General features: G+C 34.7%; 1 protein-coding gene and 1 non-coding gene across 2 annotated transcripts; both read left to right on the top strand.

Annotated features, from left to right (window-relative positions):
* Positions 1–3082: 3082 nt before the first annotated feature.
* Positions 3083–3188, top strand: LOC128286258 (small nucleolar RNA R71). The gene has a single exon (XR_008276801.1). It is a non-coding gene; the product is annotated as a small nucleolar RNA R71 (small nucleolar RNA).
* A 5657-nt stretch (positions 3189–8845) lies between these two features.
* On the top strand, positions 8846–9339 carry LOC108477995 (protein M7-like). The gene is made up of 2 exons (XM_053022724.1): positions 8846–9152; positions 9274–9339. The coding sequence occupies exons 1-2, from the start codon at positions 8846–8848 to the stop codon at positions 9288–9290; spliced, it is 324 nt and encodes a 107-aa protein (XP_052878684.1). The 3' UTR covers positions 9291–9339.
* Positions 9340–16538: the final 7199 nt, after the last annotated feature.

The raw sequence follows: 16538 nt of genomic DNA, 5'->3' as shown, positions 1-16538 counted from the left end.
AAAGTGAACATGAAAGAAATAGTAGATTCTCTAAAGGCTCAAAATCTCACAAAAATTACGGCTTTTTGATGTTTAAACTTGTGAATTTCAACTCAAGATAATACCTAAATTTGGGAGAAACAACCTATAAAATTTTAAATTCAAAAGTCAACTTATCATGCTTGATTCTTTAATATCTTAAAGTTTAAACAATCAATGCATGAATGCCTAAGTTTTAATTCAAGACATATCAATAAAAATCATAAATTAATCAAAATTTATTCTAATCATGGCATGAGAAGGTCACATGAGTATAAGACACAATTCAGAGATTTCTAATGACGATATGAAAGACCCCCCACACTTAAGATGTACATTGCCCTCAATGTACAAAGATGGATATATTGAAAAAGATAGATTTATAATCATAAGATAGGGAGAGAAGTGAGACTTCCTGAATTGTGAATGAACTCCTTGAATTGGGGTTATGGAGAATAATCGGCCAAAGTAATGATAAGGGTGAAGTAGGATACTCCAGTGGTGGTAGAGGTTGGGTTCCACAAATGCTGCGCCAAAAGAATATTATATCTCAAGTTGGCTATGGTCGTGGTCGAGCAGGGCATGGCAGTCATGGAGAACCTTTCCCAGTTGAGTTTTAAGTTCCTGAGTAATAGTGAGCTTTGGAGCTCTTTATAACTGTGATAGAATCAGGAACTCTTTTAGGAAATATATAAGGAAGAATAAGTACTCGTAATGAATTAGCTGAAATTAAAAATTGTCAAATAATAATTATAAAACCTAATAAAAATAAGGTGAAAGAAAAATAAAAAGTAGTTTTAAATGAAAATAAAAGGAACAACATAAAATAATAAATAAAATTTTTTAAACATCTTTATCGCCAGATGGTTCGCGAGGTGAAGGTGGCAATGAGATGTGGAACTGCTGAAAAATCTACTGTAGAGTAGCGTCAATGTTATTGAAGTGCTGAAAACACTACTGCAATCGAGTAAGGTGCTTAGAGATGTCAGTGTATGAAGCTGCCGCATGAACTGGACGATGAGGAGGTAGTGGCTGAAACGGTCAGTCCTTATGACGTGGAGGGACATCATCAGTAATATCCTTGGGGTCTTCCTCCTCGGTGGACTGGGCGAGGTGGTACTGAGGAGGGTGGGTTCCTCAACACTTCTCGATCATCCTTATATGTAACATGCTCGAGATGACCTGTGGAGACATCTGGTCTATGAGAGTGGGGGAGGATGATTAGGCCACTGTGTTGAGGAGCCCCAAGTGTCGAGCCAATCGAGTTACGTAGGGGCCAATGGAGATGACCCCCCTCCGATGCCACTCCGTCTGGTGGTGAATGGCAAGGGCAATGAAGTAGGCAAGGTCAAAGATGTGCCCATTCGCCATACTTAATAGAAAGTAGGTGTCGTGAGTGTTGACGATGCTGGTGCTCTCTCGTCAGCCTGTCAAAGTGTGTGCCAAGATGGCGTGTAGGTACCTCAAGGAGGGAGAGAGAGCCGATGCCTTGGAGCGGTTGGGATCGTAGGAAGTCAAGCTGAGGACCAAAGCATCCCAACACTTCGAAGGGGAGTAATGGATGTGGGGATGGAGGGTGTTGATCTCGTTGTCTTCCATGAACTTCCCCGTATAAAGGCCCAAAGAGATACCAAACTCGGGCACACTTAACTAGCAGACTAAACCGCTAGACGAAACTGGACCATTCCAGGGTCATCGAAGTTGGTCATGACATTTGAACATGGAAGGTCGAGCAAATTTCAAGTGTAAACTCAAGGTATGTCGGCTCAATAATCGCAAAGAAGAGTTCCCATGGATCGGTTGTCAAGAGGGCTCGGACATCGTCAGCCAACTGAACTTGTTCAAGCACGGTCCAGTCAATGTAGTAGCCCACACCTAAAGTCGGGCCCGAAGTATCTGAAAAAGTTCCTCTTGATTTCCTGGTGGAAACTGGAGGAAGGGGTGTCGGTTTTTCGATATAGGTCCCGAGGATGACGCTGCTCCTTTCTGCTTCTTCGAGGTGGGAACAACAGTCTTCTTACCACATGATGATGACATTGTACCTACGTTGAAAAATTGAAACTCAACCAATACGTCCCAAAAATAGCACAGAAGCACAAAACTAAATATGAAAATTTCATGAGACTTACGTAGTGGATGAAGTAAACAAAACTACTAAATGTATCAAGTTATAGTACTATTGGAATAATGTACTAGGAATATGAATAAATGTATATAGGAAGCATAAATTTCATGAAACTAGGAAAAATGAAAAAGTAGAGCATAATGGAGTAACTAAAATTACAAAATTCTTATAAACAAGCAAAATTATTCTATTGTTCTAACTATGAGAATTCATTTAAAATAGGCAAATAGAGCAGAGAAATCATGAAATAAACAAAATATTCAAAGGAGATAGAGAGAAAAGAGTAAACAAACGCAAAAAGAAGGAACTTGAGGCATCGAAATCAGTGTTGTAGGCGGCACACAGGCGTGGGGGTAAGGCGTGTGGAGTTGCAGCGGCTAGGGTTAGGGATTTTTGGGGAGGGAGATGATGAATAGTGAGGGGTTTTTTTAGATTTTGGGGCACACAGTCGTGGGACACGCTCGTGTGTCCTAATTTTTGCCTGTGTGTTTCGCGAATTTTGAATTTGGACGCGTCTAACATTCAACCCACTCCCGTGTTGCTTGGGCATGTTAGTGCACACGGCCGTGCCTCACTTCGTTTGCTTCTCCCACACCTGTGTACATAGGTCCACTCCTGTTTTAACTTGACAGGCTCACCCACGGACACGCCCATGCTAGTTTTACAGGTTCGCCTACCGTTTCGAGGCATGGGCATGTCGAATGCCAGTGTTGTTTTGGTAGGTTCACCCACGGCCATGTCGCACAGCCGTGGAAACTTTTTGTTGGCTTTGTCCTCATGACTTGCCACTGATAGTTATTCAGTGACATCTCCTCTATAAATTCATAGGCATCTTCAGGTGTCTTATTATTGATGGTTCCGCTAGCAGCTGCGTCAACCATTTGTCGAGTCGAAGGATTCAGGCCATTATGAAAGGTTTGAACCTGTAGCCAAAGCGGTAACCCGTGGTGAGGGCATCTTCTTAAGAGGCCCTTGTATCTCTCGCATGCATCGTAGAGTGTTTCTAAATCCATCTGCACAAAGGAAGAAATATCATTGCGTAATTTTATCCGTTTTAGCCGGCGAAAAATATTTTTAAAAAAACTTTTCGATCATTTGTTCCTAAGTAGTGATTAACCCCCGTGGCAAAGAGTTCAACCACTGTTTAGCTTTGTTTCTCAATGAAAAAGGGAATAACCGAAGACAAATGGCGTCATTAGAAATGCCATTAATTTTAAATGTATCACATAGTTCCAAAAAGTTTGTCAAGTAAGCGTTGGGATCCTCGTCCTGCAAACCATCAAACTGAACAAACTGTTGTATCATTTGAATTATGTTAGGTTTCAGTTCAAAAGTATTTGCGGCTACAGCAGGTCTAACTATGCTCGATTCAGTTCCTGTTAAAGAAGGTTTAGCATAATCATACATGGTGTGCGGAGCAGGATTCTGATTAACAGCAATTGCAGGAGGTAGCGAATTTTCTTGGTTTTCAGCTATCTCCTTGGATGTGGTTGAAGTATCGTCCTCTTGCTTGTCCTCTGTGTATCTTAGGCTTCGCCTTATTTCTCTCTAGTTTCTGCAAACTGTGTGCTCGATCTCACTGTCAAAAAGTATTGGTCCTGACGGGTTTCTTCTGGTTATAAACTAGAAAAACCTGTCAGAAGGAAATAAGAGAAAAATTAGAAAGGAAAATAAAAATTTAAATTGCAATAAAAGTAAAGTGGCTCAAGTAATAAAAATTGAGTTTTCCTAATATCCTAGTTCCCCGGCAACAGTGCCAAAAACTTGATGTGTGATATTTGTAACTGGTTTTAAAGATTTATAAATGAAATGTTCTTGAGACTAACTTATTATCACGATTAAGGCAAGTGTACCTATCGAACAGTAGTATAGTTCAGCAAGACCGGATTGTCGAACCCAAAGGAGCTACGAGTACTAGTATTTACTTCCTTTTTATTATCTAGCCTAAAATTTAAGAGGTTTGGTTGTCTAAACTAATTACTAACTAAGAATGCACAGAAAGAAAAACTTAGGAAAATACTTTTGGGAAAATTCGATTGATTGAGACAATACCTAAGGACGAATCCACCTAGACTTCACTTGTTATTTGACTCTAAATCAGACGATTTATTCATTTGACTTGATCCGTAGAAATCCCTAAGTTATATTATTATCTCTCTTGAGACTAATAACATCTAACCCTAGGTTGAATAATTGAAATCTCTTTCTAATTATCATCCTAGAATTGCATTAACTCGATCTATGGATTCCCTTATTAGGTTTCACCCTAATCCGGTAAAATCTTGTCACCCTCTCTCTAGGCGCGCCAATCAACTCCACTTAATTATGACAAATTTACTCTTAGACAGGGTCTATTCCTCCTCTGAATAAGACCTTAACTTGAATCAATATCCTGGAATATCAAAACAAGAATTAAGAACACATAATTAAGAACAAGTCAAATATTTATCATATAATTCAGATAATAATAACAAGATTTTTCTGAGGTTTCATTCCCCTTAGGTATTTAGGGGTTTAGTTCATACTTATGAAAGAAAACATCTCAAAAGCATAAAGATAACAAAACATAAGAAAACTCAAAACTCTTGAAGGAACTTGAAAGGAAATCTTCAGTCTTGATGATGAATCCGGCTCTTGAGATGGATCAATTGGCTTTCCTTGAGTAATTCCTTACTTTCTACTCTACATCCCCCTTCCTAAGTGCCTCCTCAAGTGTTTAAATAGGTTTTGGAATGCCTAAGAGCCCTCAAAATTGGCCTTTTCCGAATTGGACTAAACTTGGGTTCGGCAGGGACATGCCCGTGTGACACGCCTATGTGCGATTACTGAAGGCCGTAATCAAGGCTGTTAAATGGGCACGGGCGTGTGATCCACCCGTGTAAGTCGTGCTTCGATCCTGCCAAATTGGCACGGCTGTGTGACACTACCATGTAAGGAAGTCCAAGTCGTGTTGTTTCCCATGTAGGTCAATTTTCTCCGTTTTCGGCCCGTTTCTTGCTCTTTTTACTCTCCTATGCTCTCCTAAGTATAAAACATGAAATTAAAGGATTAGGAGCATCGAATTCACCAAATCTAAGGAGAAACCATCCATAAATGCAATGGGGTAAAAATATGTATAAATTACTGTTTATCACCTACACAGAAACAATGAACACATCGATAGATAGCCAGACAGAAACAGACTGTACACACCCAGCTAACCAAGTTCAAAATCAGATATCTTGTATAATAGTCACAAATAACACATAAGCCGAACCCAGATCAGAGTCTTAACTATCATCACTAAAGCCTAGCCAATTGTTGAAACACCCAGACATATTTTTAGATAAAAAAGATACACAGAACTAAAATTAGTGACTTAGGGCCACAAGACTATGTGTTCTAGCCGTGTGGGGGTCAACACGCCAATGTGGGAGGATGTACATGGCCGTGTGGCTAAGGCACATGCCCATGTGAGCTAGGGACATGGTTCTTTGAACAGGCCATGTAACTTTTTGTACAATTGCACTAAATTATGGTTCACGACAGACATGACCATATGAGGGTCTCCCATGCCATTGTGTCCACCAGACACGACCATGTGTCCAAAACACACGCCCGTCTGGTACCAAATTATTAAAACCCTAATTTCCAAACGCACACACTCATGTGCCCAAGCGACATAACCTTGTAAGAATCGACTAATTTCCTAAAATCATCCACACGGCCGTGTGGTACTCAAATTAGCATGAAAACCCTAAATCCCAATTGCACTCGGCCGTGTGAATCACCCGTGTGGGAACACATCACCGTATGGCCAGCTGTGTGGACACAAAACCATACAAAAATTGACTGAAAGTCTCATTTTTTTATCACTAAAATGGCCCCTAATCAAAGTGTTTCAGAAACAAACCACAACATAGTAAATTATAGGTAATTAAAATGACAAAACCCCCAATTGCTCAATTATCGAAGCATGGAAAAAGACTGTCGAATTCCACAACAAAGTGGTACCAAATTACACAGTTCAGAACACACACCTAAACACATGATTTAAGAATGCCCAAATACAACCGGTGCCTCAAGTCCACCAATTCCGAATACCAATTCAAAAACCTCAACAAACGTGATTGCGCACAAACAATAGTAGTTAAAGATTCAGTACCAAATTTATGAAGTGACGATGTTGAAACCATACAAAGAACAAACTCCCAATAACAAAGAACCCCTTAAAAAGATTTTAGATTTAAAATCTCAAATTTTGACAAAATAGAAATTGGACGAGGAAGCCAGGGAAAACGTGACTGAAAAACTAAGGAAAAGAACATGCCAAAAAACTTTCTTTCTTTCTCTCTCTTTTTTTTTAAAATAAAAATAAAAATAACTAAAAATAAAATAAAAAATAATTAAAAAAATGAAAATAAATATTTAAACTTTTAAAACAACACAAAGCTAAATAAAAAATAATCCCTTAAAACACACCTAAGGACTCAAACCTGAGACCCCTAGTTAAACTCTTACACAACCAACCACTAGACTAACAGACCCATTCTGACATTAAAACACAACAAAAAACCCAATTGTCTGATCTAGCCACTAGCCCTACCTATAAATCTCAAAATTTCTAACCTCAAAATCCGAGGTGTTATAGTCATTATTTTACACAAACTTGAATTCAAGAGAAAGTTGTAGAGAGACAATTCTTTTGAGAAATTTGTTTCAGAATATTTCTAGAGATATTTTTCTTATTTACAACTTGACCTAGAAGTTTAGAGAAATTGTAAAATTCACCACTAGTAATTATGTGGAAAATTTTCTGATTCGAAGTGAACCCACATTTAGCAGACGTGAGCTTGAGGATCGTGGAGAAGACTACTCGATCGAAGTGTTCATCCTAAATGAATCGAAAATGTACAATTTTGATTGAATGTATATTACTTTAGATACTATAACCAATTTCTTATTTTTAGAAAAAAAATTAAAACTCTAGTTTTTCCCAAACTTATTTTCCGTTGTGTTTTTCAAATCTATTTTTCCAACAACTTTATCATCTTGCATCAGTACAGAACCCAAATCATTCAATGAGGCATCACTGAAAACAAAAAAATTATTTCCCTAACTCAGGCAAAGTCAGGATTGATGCTTCTGTCAACATAGCTTCCAACTTCTCAAACTGTCTTGACACTGACTATCCCACACAAATGACACATTCTTATGCAAGAGCTTTGTCATAAACAAAGCTATTCTGGAAAACTCATTCATGAATCTCCTGTAATAACCGACCAAGTCAAGGAAGTTTTGAATATCCGATATATTTTTCGATGCTTTCCACTAAAGAATAATTTCAATCTTTTCAGGTCAAACCAAATTCCCTTGGCTGAGATAACGCGCCCTAGAAATACCACTTCAAGTAATCAGAACTCACACTTACTGAGCTTCCCAAAAAGTTCTTTTTCACCCAACACTTATAATACTATACTCAAATGATTATCATGCTCAGCCTCTGATCTCGAATATATCAAGATATCATCAATAAATAAATCATGAATTCATCTAGATAGGGCTGGAAAATGCTATTAATGAGATCCATGAATGTCGCAGGTGTATTCGCCAGCTCGAATGGCATCACAAGAAATTCATGGTGACCATATCGCGTACACATTGTTTTTGGTACGTCACTATCCTTCACTTCTAAATTATAATATTCCGATCTCAAATTAATTTTGGAGAAGACTGATGCAGATTTCAACTGATCAAATAAATCACCGATACGTAGCAATGAATGCGAACTAGTAGTCCCTGGTCTTTTCCCGAAGGTTCGGGAGGGCTTGGTCTTTTTATCTAGGCCCATGACCTTTTCAACCATTTTTGCACATTCAATCAGATCGACAAATTCTTTTAGCTTGTGTGATACTAACTAAACTTTAATTTCATTATGCAAACCCAGAGGAATTGTTTACAACTCTCCTCAGACGGAATCAATTCCAAATATAAATAAGAATAATTAAAAAAAAATAAGTATTTGGGCTACGATCTTTCTTATGTACAGATGTATCAGCTGTACAATTGACATCGATGATAAAAGTAAAACAGCCTCGATACAAGTTTGGCTTTAATGTTTTTCATTTATGGTTGTGAGGTTATGGTAAGGGACGATCAACATCTAACTCTTAAGGCTCTAATTCTAATTATGAAACACTATGATTAGCTTGTGAAATTGTCTAACATCCAGCAAATTGTTGATAAATAAAACAGGTAGTTTCTAAAGTTTTAGAAACTTGAGGAAAGCCACGTCCTGCTTTAGCACGGATTTCTGATGCCGCAAAATTGATCATGACAGGTACGGTGGTATGCCTAAGACTAAGATGATAATAGTTTATTAATATAATCCATCTCTTTTGATACGCTTTAGTTCTCAGTTACCAATATCAGTGAATGCTAAATACTAAATACTCAATGTACAAGTTAATAAGGTCATGAAAGTTTGGTTTACTAACTGTTACTTTTACTGAGGAAATTTAAGTTGGTTTCTCCATGGAAATCGGATCAAAAAGCAGAAGCAGCATAGAGATGACGGCATGAAATGCGTGATCTATGGTTAGGATAGATGTGCCTAATGGCATGACATGAGTGTCATTCACACACACACACGCACACATAAATGTCTGCTGTGCTACAGTACAATTTCCTTGCAAGAGGAAGGGAGAGCATTTGAGGTCAAATATGAAGTTTTTTGGTCCCAAGGCTCTGCCAGTTTTTCTTTTTGGGTTGGTCCTAACAGGTTTTGTGGATAAAGGCGAGGGCAATGCTTGTAGCAGCACATTCTTCACAGCACTCGTGCAGTTAATACCCTGCAGAGCAGCAGTTGCTCCCTTTAGCCCCATTCCACCAAGTGAGACCTGCTGCAATGCCATCAAAGCTCTGGGGCAACCCTGCCTGTGCGTTATTGTAAATGGCGCTCCTATATCTGGTGTCGATCGGAACATGGCCCTGCAGCTGCCTGAGAAATGCACTGCAAACTTTGAACCATGTATTTTCTCTTCCCCTGTATACTACTAATACATATGTACACACTTGAAGGAAATTATTGTTCGTATTTATTTTTTCCTTATTTCAACAAATTCTCCTTGGACATTTTTTTTTTGATGCAGGTGATATAATGAAGTAGTTGCATGCGAGATTTTAAGAATAAGTGTGTGGAAAGCTCATGAGAACCTTTCCCAATTAGTTCTACTGGTAGATTACCCAAAATAAAAGGATATATGAACGTTACTTTTAGAAAGTATATTTATATTATAAGCATGTCAGCATGGTCTGTGGAACTTTGTTCTTTGTTTTTGTTTCCTTTCTAAATAGATTGTTTAGTTGGTTGATTATTAAAGCTTAGTAGGAGTTAATTATTTTAATTTTTCAAAATAAAGTAAAAAGAATAAAAAGTTTAATTGATGACGAATTTGTTCGTAAGAAGCGGTACTTTATATCGATTTAAAATTAAATTGGAGAATATACGAATTTTTCAATAAAAATAACTTTTTTAATATTTTATAGTCAGTAAAATAAGCTCTTGAATCTTTTTTTAAAAAAAATCAATTAATTCTCTTTGAATTTTTTGTTACTAATTAAGTCCTTAAATTCACAGGTTGGACCAATGAGACTATTTGAGAAGCGTTTACTGCTAGAAACTAATGACAACACTGACATGACTGTTAGCAGACGTCCTGTCAGCCAATAATAACTATCATAACGTTTCAAGTTAGCATTAATTATTGACGTGGTCAGAAAAAATTAAAAATTCTCTTAAAAATAAGTACACCAATGAACCTTGACAAACGGTTGTTCAAATTCATTTGAATTTAGATAAATATTATTTTAAATTATTTTAAAAATAAGTATATCAATGAACTTGAAGAAATGATTGTTGAAGTTCATTTGAATTTGGATACCATTTATTTAGATTCATTCTAAAAATATAAAAGAACATAAAATAATTAGAAAAAAATATTTGAATTATTAAAATTTATAAAATTTAATTAAAAACATAAAATTTTATAAATTTACAAAAATAATTCATTAAAATCATAAAAATTATAAAAATATTTATAAATTTATTATAAATTAATTAAAATAATAAAAATTAGAAAAAAAACATATTTTTCAAATTTTGATTGAATTATTTGACTAATATAACTTGCACAAAAGGAAAAAGTATAACAAAAATTGTTAATCTTAACTTAATGATATAAGTTGTTAATGTTATTTTTTATTTAAAATATAAAAATACTAAATTATTTTTATAAATTTTATTAGTTTACTGATTTTAATTAATTTATAATAATTTTAATGATTTTTTATAATTTTTATAATTCTAGAATGAATCTGGACAAATGAGTGTCCATATTCAAATGACATCGATAACCATTTGTCCATATCTATTGTGTACTTATTTTAAAAATACTTTTTATTTTTTTTGAAATTTTTATTTTTTGCTAACATTGCACTACCCCGTCTGCAATCGTTGTTGTAACAACCTTATTTTCAGTGGTGTCAATAAGATAGTTTTAGAACCCCATTTTCGTAAACTAGATTCGTAAATATTAAATTAAATATTTATTAAGTTGGTGTAATAGTTTATTAAAGTTTGATCCTTTAATTTTTCCTATTAATTTTTAATTTAAGTATAGACACTAAATTGTAAAAATTTTGTCTGTATAAAATTTTAATTAGCTAAGGGTTCAAAACGGCAAATAAACCATTTTTTTACATAACTAGTGGAAGATGATGTCATTTTCCAGTCATTTTTTTTATTAAGGGTGATTAAGGCTTAAATTAATTAAGATTAAATTAATTAACAAGGTTAATTAATTATAATTAAAGTATAAAAGGTTGCCATCCTTATTTCATCTTCTCCTCCGATTCTTCATAAGAAAAACAAAAGGAAGTTAAGGTTTGAGGCTTCAAACTTTCGATTGATAATTTGTTTGTTCAATTAAGTCTTTTTATTGTAATTTTTATGTTTTTGAAGTTGTGGGAGCTTGATTTAGCTAGCCCAAGTACCAATTTGCAAAATTGTTAAAGTTTTTAAAGTTTTCATTGTTGATTTCTTGAAGAAATTGATGTTAAATTGATAAATTTTAAGCTTAGATGTGAAAAAGGACTAGATTATAATGTTAATTGTTAGTTTTGTACAAAATGACTTAAGTGAATAAAATATAAAATTGGTATAAATTTTCTATAATAATAGGTAGTAGAGGGTCCCTAAGGGATGTGATTGAGATCGATTTTGAAACCAAAGCTCAAAATTGAAAGATATTGTTATTTTGATTTCAGGGACTAAATTGAATAAAATGTAATAATTAAGGGGCATTCAAAATAATGGAATTACATAGGTTTATGAATATCATGGAATTATGTAAAAATATTTGGTAATGATGAATTGTCTAAAATAATTGTTTAGATCGAGAATTAGATCAAATTGATAATAATCAGGGAAAAGTTAAAATTATCGAATAGTCCTTGAAGATTCAACTTATTTGTTGTTTTTTCTGTTGGGACCGTCGGTACACCCCGTGGCGCAACAGAAAAATTATTCCGGTGATCCACAACAATGGATCCATATACGAGGAACGGAACGAGTTGGAATAAGGTTGAAGATGTATCTTCTTAAGCGTCCCATCCTCTACGTAGTCCACCCAGTCAACCACATACAGAAAAACTCTTTGACCAATTTCAGAGAGAATTCAAAGATGGCAGCTAGACCTTATTGTTTTTCTTGGCAGCCCTAACACAGTAAGGGGTATCTTCCTTTTATTTTTTTTTTTTGATATCATATATAAAAGGCATAATTGCAATAAAAATCCTCAACGTTTGAGGGCTTTTGGTTTTGTGCCCTTGACTTTTTTATTTTTTGATTGACACCCTCAATGTTACGATTTTTTAAGAAATTAGCCCAGTTTTAATGGTCAACGTGAGTTGACCGTTAATCAAATAGTAGGTCAACATAATAGGCCATGTGGCATGCCACATAAGCGCATGATGTCACAGATGACGTCATCTATTTAGCAAAAAATTTTCTCTCATTTTCTCTCTTGCTAAACACATTGTTGCTACCATTTTTTTCTCTCATTTTCTCTCTTGCCAAACACATGGTAATAAGTAACAATTTGTAAAACCCTCTTTTTTCTTCTCGCCAAGATTTGAGAAAGCATCCACCGGCAAGCATGGATATGCGAAGAAGCACACCTTGCTCACGATGTAGGTTATGGCAAAATCAGTGACCAAAGGTGCAAATGTTGAATGCCCTTCATGCAAACCTAACTATCTTCCCATTCTAGCTGATGAACAATATTCTTTGAGCTAGCAGCAACACTATGGGCTGCGTGGCTGAGTGAGAAGTTGTTATAGCCAAATCAGAGGAAAATGCATCAAAGTACGGTAACTCCTTCCTTAAATCCCGACTCCTTGGCTTTCAACTTGATGAAGAGATCAAGCAAGTGAGCAATGCTTCGCGAAATCACTTACAACAACTAGAAGTAGTATAGGCTTAAAGGAACCATTAACGACGTTAGAAACATGAAAGATTTGTTGATTAATAATTTCGTTACCCTGGACATTTCATTCGGGTTCTCACCGGTATGTTCTTCAGTTATATTTGTTTAATGTTTTACTATTTTCATTGTGATGATTAATAGAAAAAGAAAAACTGCAGAAAAGGAGGCGGACCCACGGTTTATATCGACGAGGAAAAACATCGAGGATTCATTGAAATGGTTGGTGAGTGACAGCCGACAAAGAGATTCGTTGATGTTTTTCTACACCGGTCATGGGTTACGGCAATCGAATTTTAACAACAATGAGGATGATGGGTTCGATGAAACTATATGTCCGGTTGATTTCCAAGAAGCAGGGATGATAGTGGATAATGATCTTAATACCTTTATCGTTCGGCCAACCATGTGTTTGGCAAGAGAGAAAATGAGAGAAAAAAATGGCAGCAACCATGTGTTTGGCAAGAAAGAAAATGAGAGAAATTTTTTTGCTAAATAGATGACATCATCTATGACATCATGCGCTTATGTGGCATGCCACATGGGCTATTATGTTGACCTACTTTTGATTAACGGTCAACTCACGTTGACCGTTAAAACTGGGCTTGTTGAAACCATTTTTTTTTTGTAAAAGGGGTCCACTTTTTATTTTGAAAACGAAAATGAAAAATGAGAATCGCCACCAATACTTTTTATTTGGGTGTGATTTGATCACCTCGTAATTCAACCATTTTAATGAAAATTTAGATTTATTAAAATGATGATTTTTGGTCTACAAAGTCCAGAAAACGGGATCGGGAGTCGGTTACACACGAGGAAGGATTAGCACCCTTGATATGCCCAAAATTATTACCTAGTTGATTAATTAATGTCTTAGTGTCGAGAATTGAGAATTTGAAAAGATTTTAAAAATACGATCCTTTGTTAAAATATTATTTAATTGAATTTTTTTGAGAAAATGGCATATTTTATGTTAATCGAGAAAAAAATTACGTCCCGTAAGTTAGGACATAATGTCTTAAATTCCCGATACGTGAATAAACGCCGAAAAACTTATTTATTTTAGAAGATATTCGATTATATCGGTTTTAAAAAGAAATCGTATTCCGTAAGTTAGAACATGATCTTTTTGTAATTCTCGAGATGATTATTATTATTTAAAATTTTAAAACGTTCATTTGTTTGGATTTGTTAAGAAAATCGAAACCCCGTAAGTTAAGATACGATTTTTCGAAATAAAAAATGTGGAATATTGCTTATTTTAAAGAGCACGATTGTATGTGTCAAGATTAATGTAACACCAATTGTAAATAAATCACAATGATAACATGCGTAATAAAATAAATGCGTAAAAAATAATAAAAAGACAAGCATAAAATAAAAGAATTAACACAACAAACGAGATGATTATGAGATAAAAAGAGAAAAAAGTAAAAAGTAAAAATAGTAAATAATTATGTAAATAAATGATATATAAACAACTTGAGAAATAATAATATTAATAAGTATAAAAATAATAAAGTTTGAAATTAAAAAAATCATATAAGCAATAAGTATAATATTAGTAACAATAGTAAATAATCTAAATGTGAAATTATAAGAGTGTATAAGTAAAAATAATAAAATGATAAAATAATATATTTATAGAAAAATTAGGTAAACGAAAAAAGAAATAAAATAATTAGTAATAATAATAGTAATGATAATAATAATAATACAAATAAATATTATGTAAAACAAAATAATGAAACAAAATAAAAAAGATTTCAAAGTTTGAAATTATATAAAGGTATAAATAAATAAATAATAAAATGACAAAATAAAATCAATGTATTTAAATAATAATAATAATAATAATAATAATAATAATAATAATAATAATAATAAGAATAATAAGTAAATAAATACAAGAAAGAACTATATAATAATAGTAATAATAATATTAAATTAATTAATTTGATAATAAAATAGCAAAAATAACAAAAAAAGACTAAATTGAACTTAAAAGCAGAAATTTAGCGCAAATCATAATTAAAATAAAAAGGGAAGGACCAATCCAAATGCGCTAATAACAAGGAGAGACTATATGGGATATTTTCCCTTCTCCTCCAAAACACACAGCATAAGGGAGGACCAAATTGAAATCGAAATAAATCATGGGGTAAAAAATTAAAAATAAGAAAAAACTTGATCGCAGAACCATAAAAAAGCGGAAGGATCAAAAGGGTAAATAAGCCCTTTATGAAAAACGCGTGTATCCTAGGCCAAAGCGGGTCGGGTCGCGCTGGTTAAGCCAAAACGACGTTGTTTTGGGCGTTTAAGGCCAGTCCCAAAATGATGTTGTTTTGGGGGCCTATATAAGTCAAAAAAATTTAAAAATTCATTTTCTCTCCTTTCTCAAAAAAAAAAAAAAACAAAATCCCCTTACCTTTTGTTCTTTCTGAAAGTCTGAGGGGGCCCGCCAGACTCTGATGAACCGCCACCGTATCATTTGCCGATCGCGCCAATATATGGGCCAGTATCTATGACTAGAAGGTAAATTTTTCTTTTTTATTTTTTACTCTTTTATATATATAAATAGTTTTGAAAAAAAAAAGAAAATAAAGAAATATATGTATGTACATAAACAGATTCGAAAAGAAGGAAAATAAAGAGAAAAAAAAAACCTTAGCACGCTTTGAACTTTGCTTTTTTCTTTTTTCTCTTCAACTACTTCATTATTTGCTATTTGTATGATTAAATCTTTTTTTGATTGTATTCAATGTGTCCAAAAAAATACATTTGATTTATAATGGCTTTTACAGCCATTCACAATGTTTTTCAATCTATTTTTTTATGACTGTTGTCACTATTGTTTGTGTGCAGGTAAATGGCGGTGGCGATAGTGGAGGTAGTGGGCAAGTGCGCCACTTGCACTGATGATGTGACGATGGTGGCGCTAGGGGTTGACCTGGGCAGCAGAGCTAGGTGCGGCACACCTAGGGTTTTTCCTTTTTTTGTTTTTTCTGATTGTGGTGTGGGCTAGGGTTAGGTTTTGGGCCTGTTTGGTTTAGCTTTTGGATTGGGCTTCGGGTTTGGGTTTTGAATTTTGTATAACTAGACTGTTAATTAGTTGTTTATTGGGCCCGGGAAAAATTTGGGCTTTACAGCTGGCCTTATTTGCTCATTTTCGTGTAACGGGAATGGAGCAAAGACTTTTAAGAAAGACCAATTTTGCTCGGTCTCACCGAGTCTTGACTTCTTTAGTGCCTCTCTTCTTCAAGTAGCCTCATTCCAGTCCACTGCATCTTATTGCTTCGATCCACTCTACCGCGACTTCAGAGAAATAAGACTTGTAGTTTTAATCTACTCCGTTGCAACTTTAGGGAGATAAGGTTTATGACTTTGACCTATTCTACTGCTACTTCAAAGAGATAAGATCCGTAACTTGTAGCTTCAATCTGCTCCACTGCAACTTCAAGAAAATAAGATTCTCTATCTTTAGTTTGCTCCTATTGCAACTTTAGGGAGAAAGACTCGCAACTTTTAGCTTCAATCTGCTCCACTGCAACTTCAAGGAAATAAGATTTGTCATCTTCAGTCTACTCCACTACAACTTCAAGGAGATAAGATCTACAACTTCAATTTGCTCCACTGCTACTTCAGGGAGATGAGATTTGTGGATTCACCGATCTTGTTACACTGTCCTCTGGGGGACATTACCTGTAGAATCGATTTCATAGGCCTATACTTATGCCAAATGATTAGGATGTCATGATCAGAATGAATCAACTGCTCCTAACTAGATGTGTATGAATGATATTTGCATGAATGTAGAATGTCATAAGAATGATCCGTTCTTAATGTTTGGGTTGTTATTGCTTATTGTTCAT

The sequence above is a fragment of the Gossypium arboreum genome, chromosome 12, assembly GCF_025698485.1.
Source record: "Gossypium arboreum isolate Shixiya-1 chromosome 12, ASM2569848v2, whole genome shotgun sequence".
Classification (NCBI taxonomy): Eukaryota; Viridiplantae; Streptophyta; class Magnoliopsida; order Malvales; family Malvaceae; genus Gossypium; species Gossypium arboreum.
This window is presented reverse-complemented; position numbering and strand designations above follow the sequence as displayed.

Coding starts and splice junctions, on each gene's coding strand:
- LOC108477995 (XM_053022724.1), top strand. CDS start 8,846: ATGAAGTTTTTTGGTCCCAAGGCTCTGCCAGTTTTTCTTTTTGGGTTG.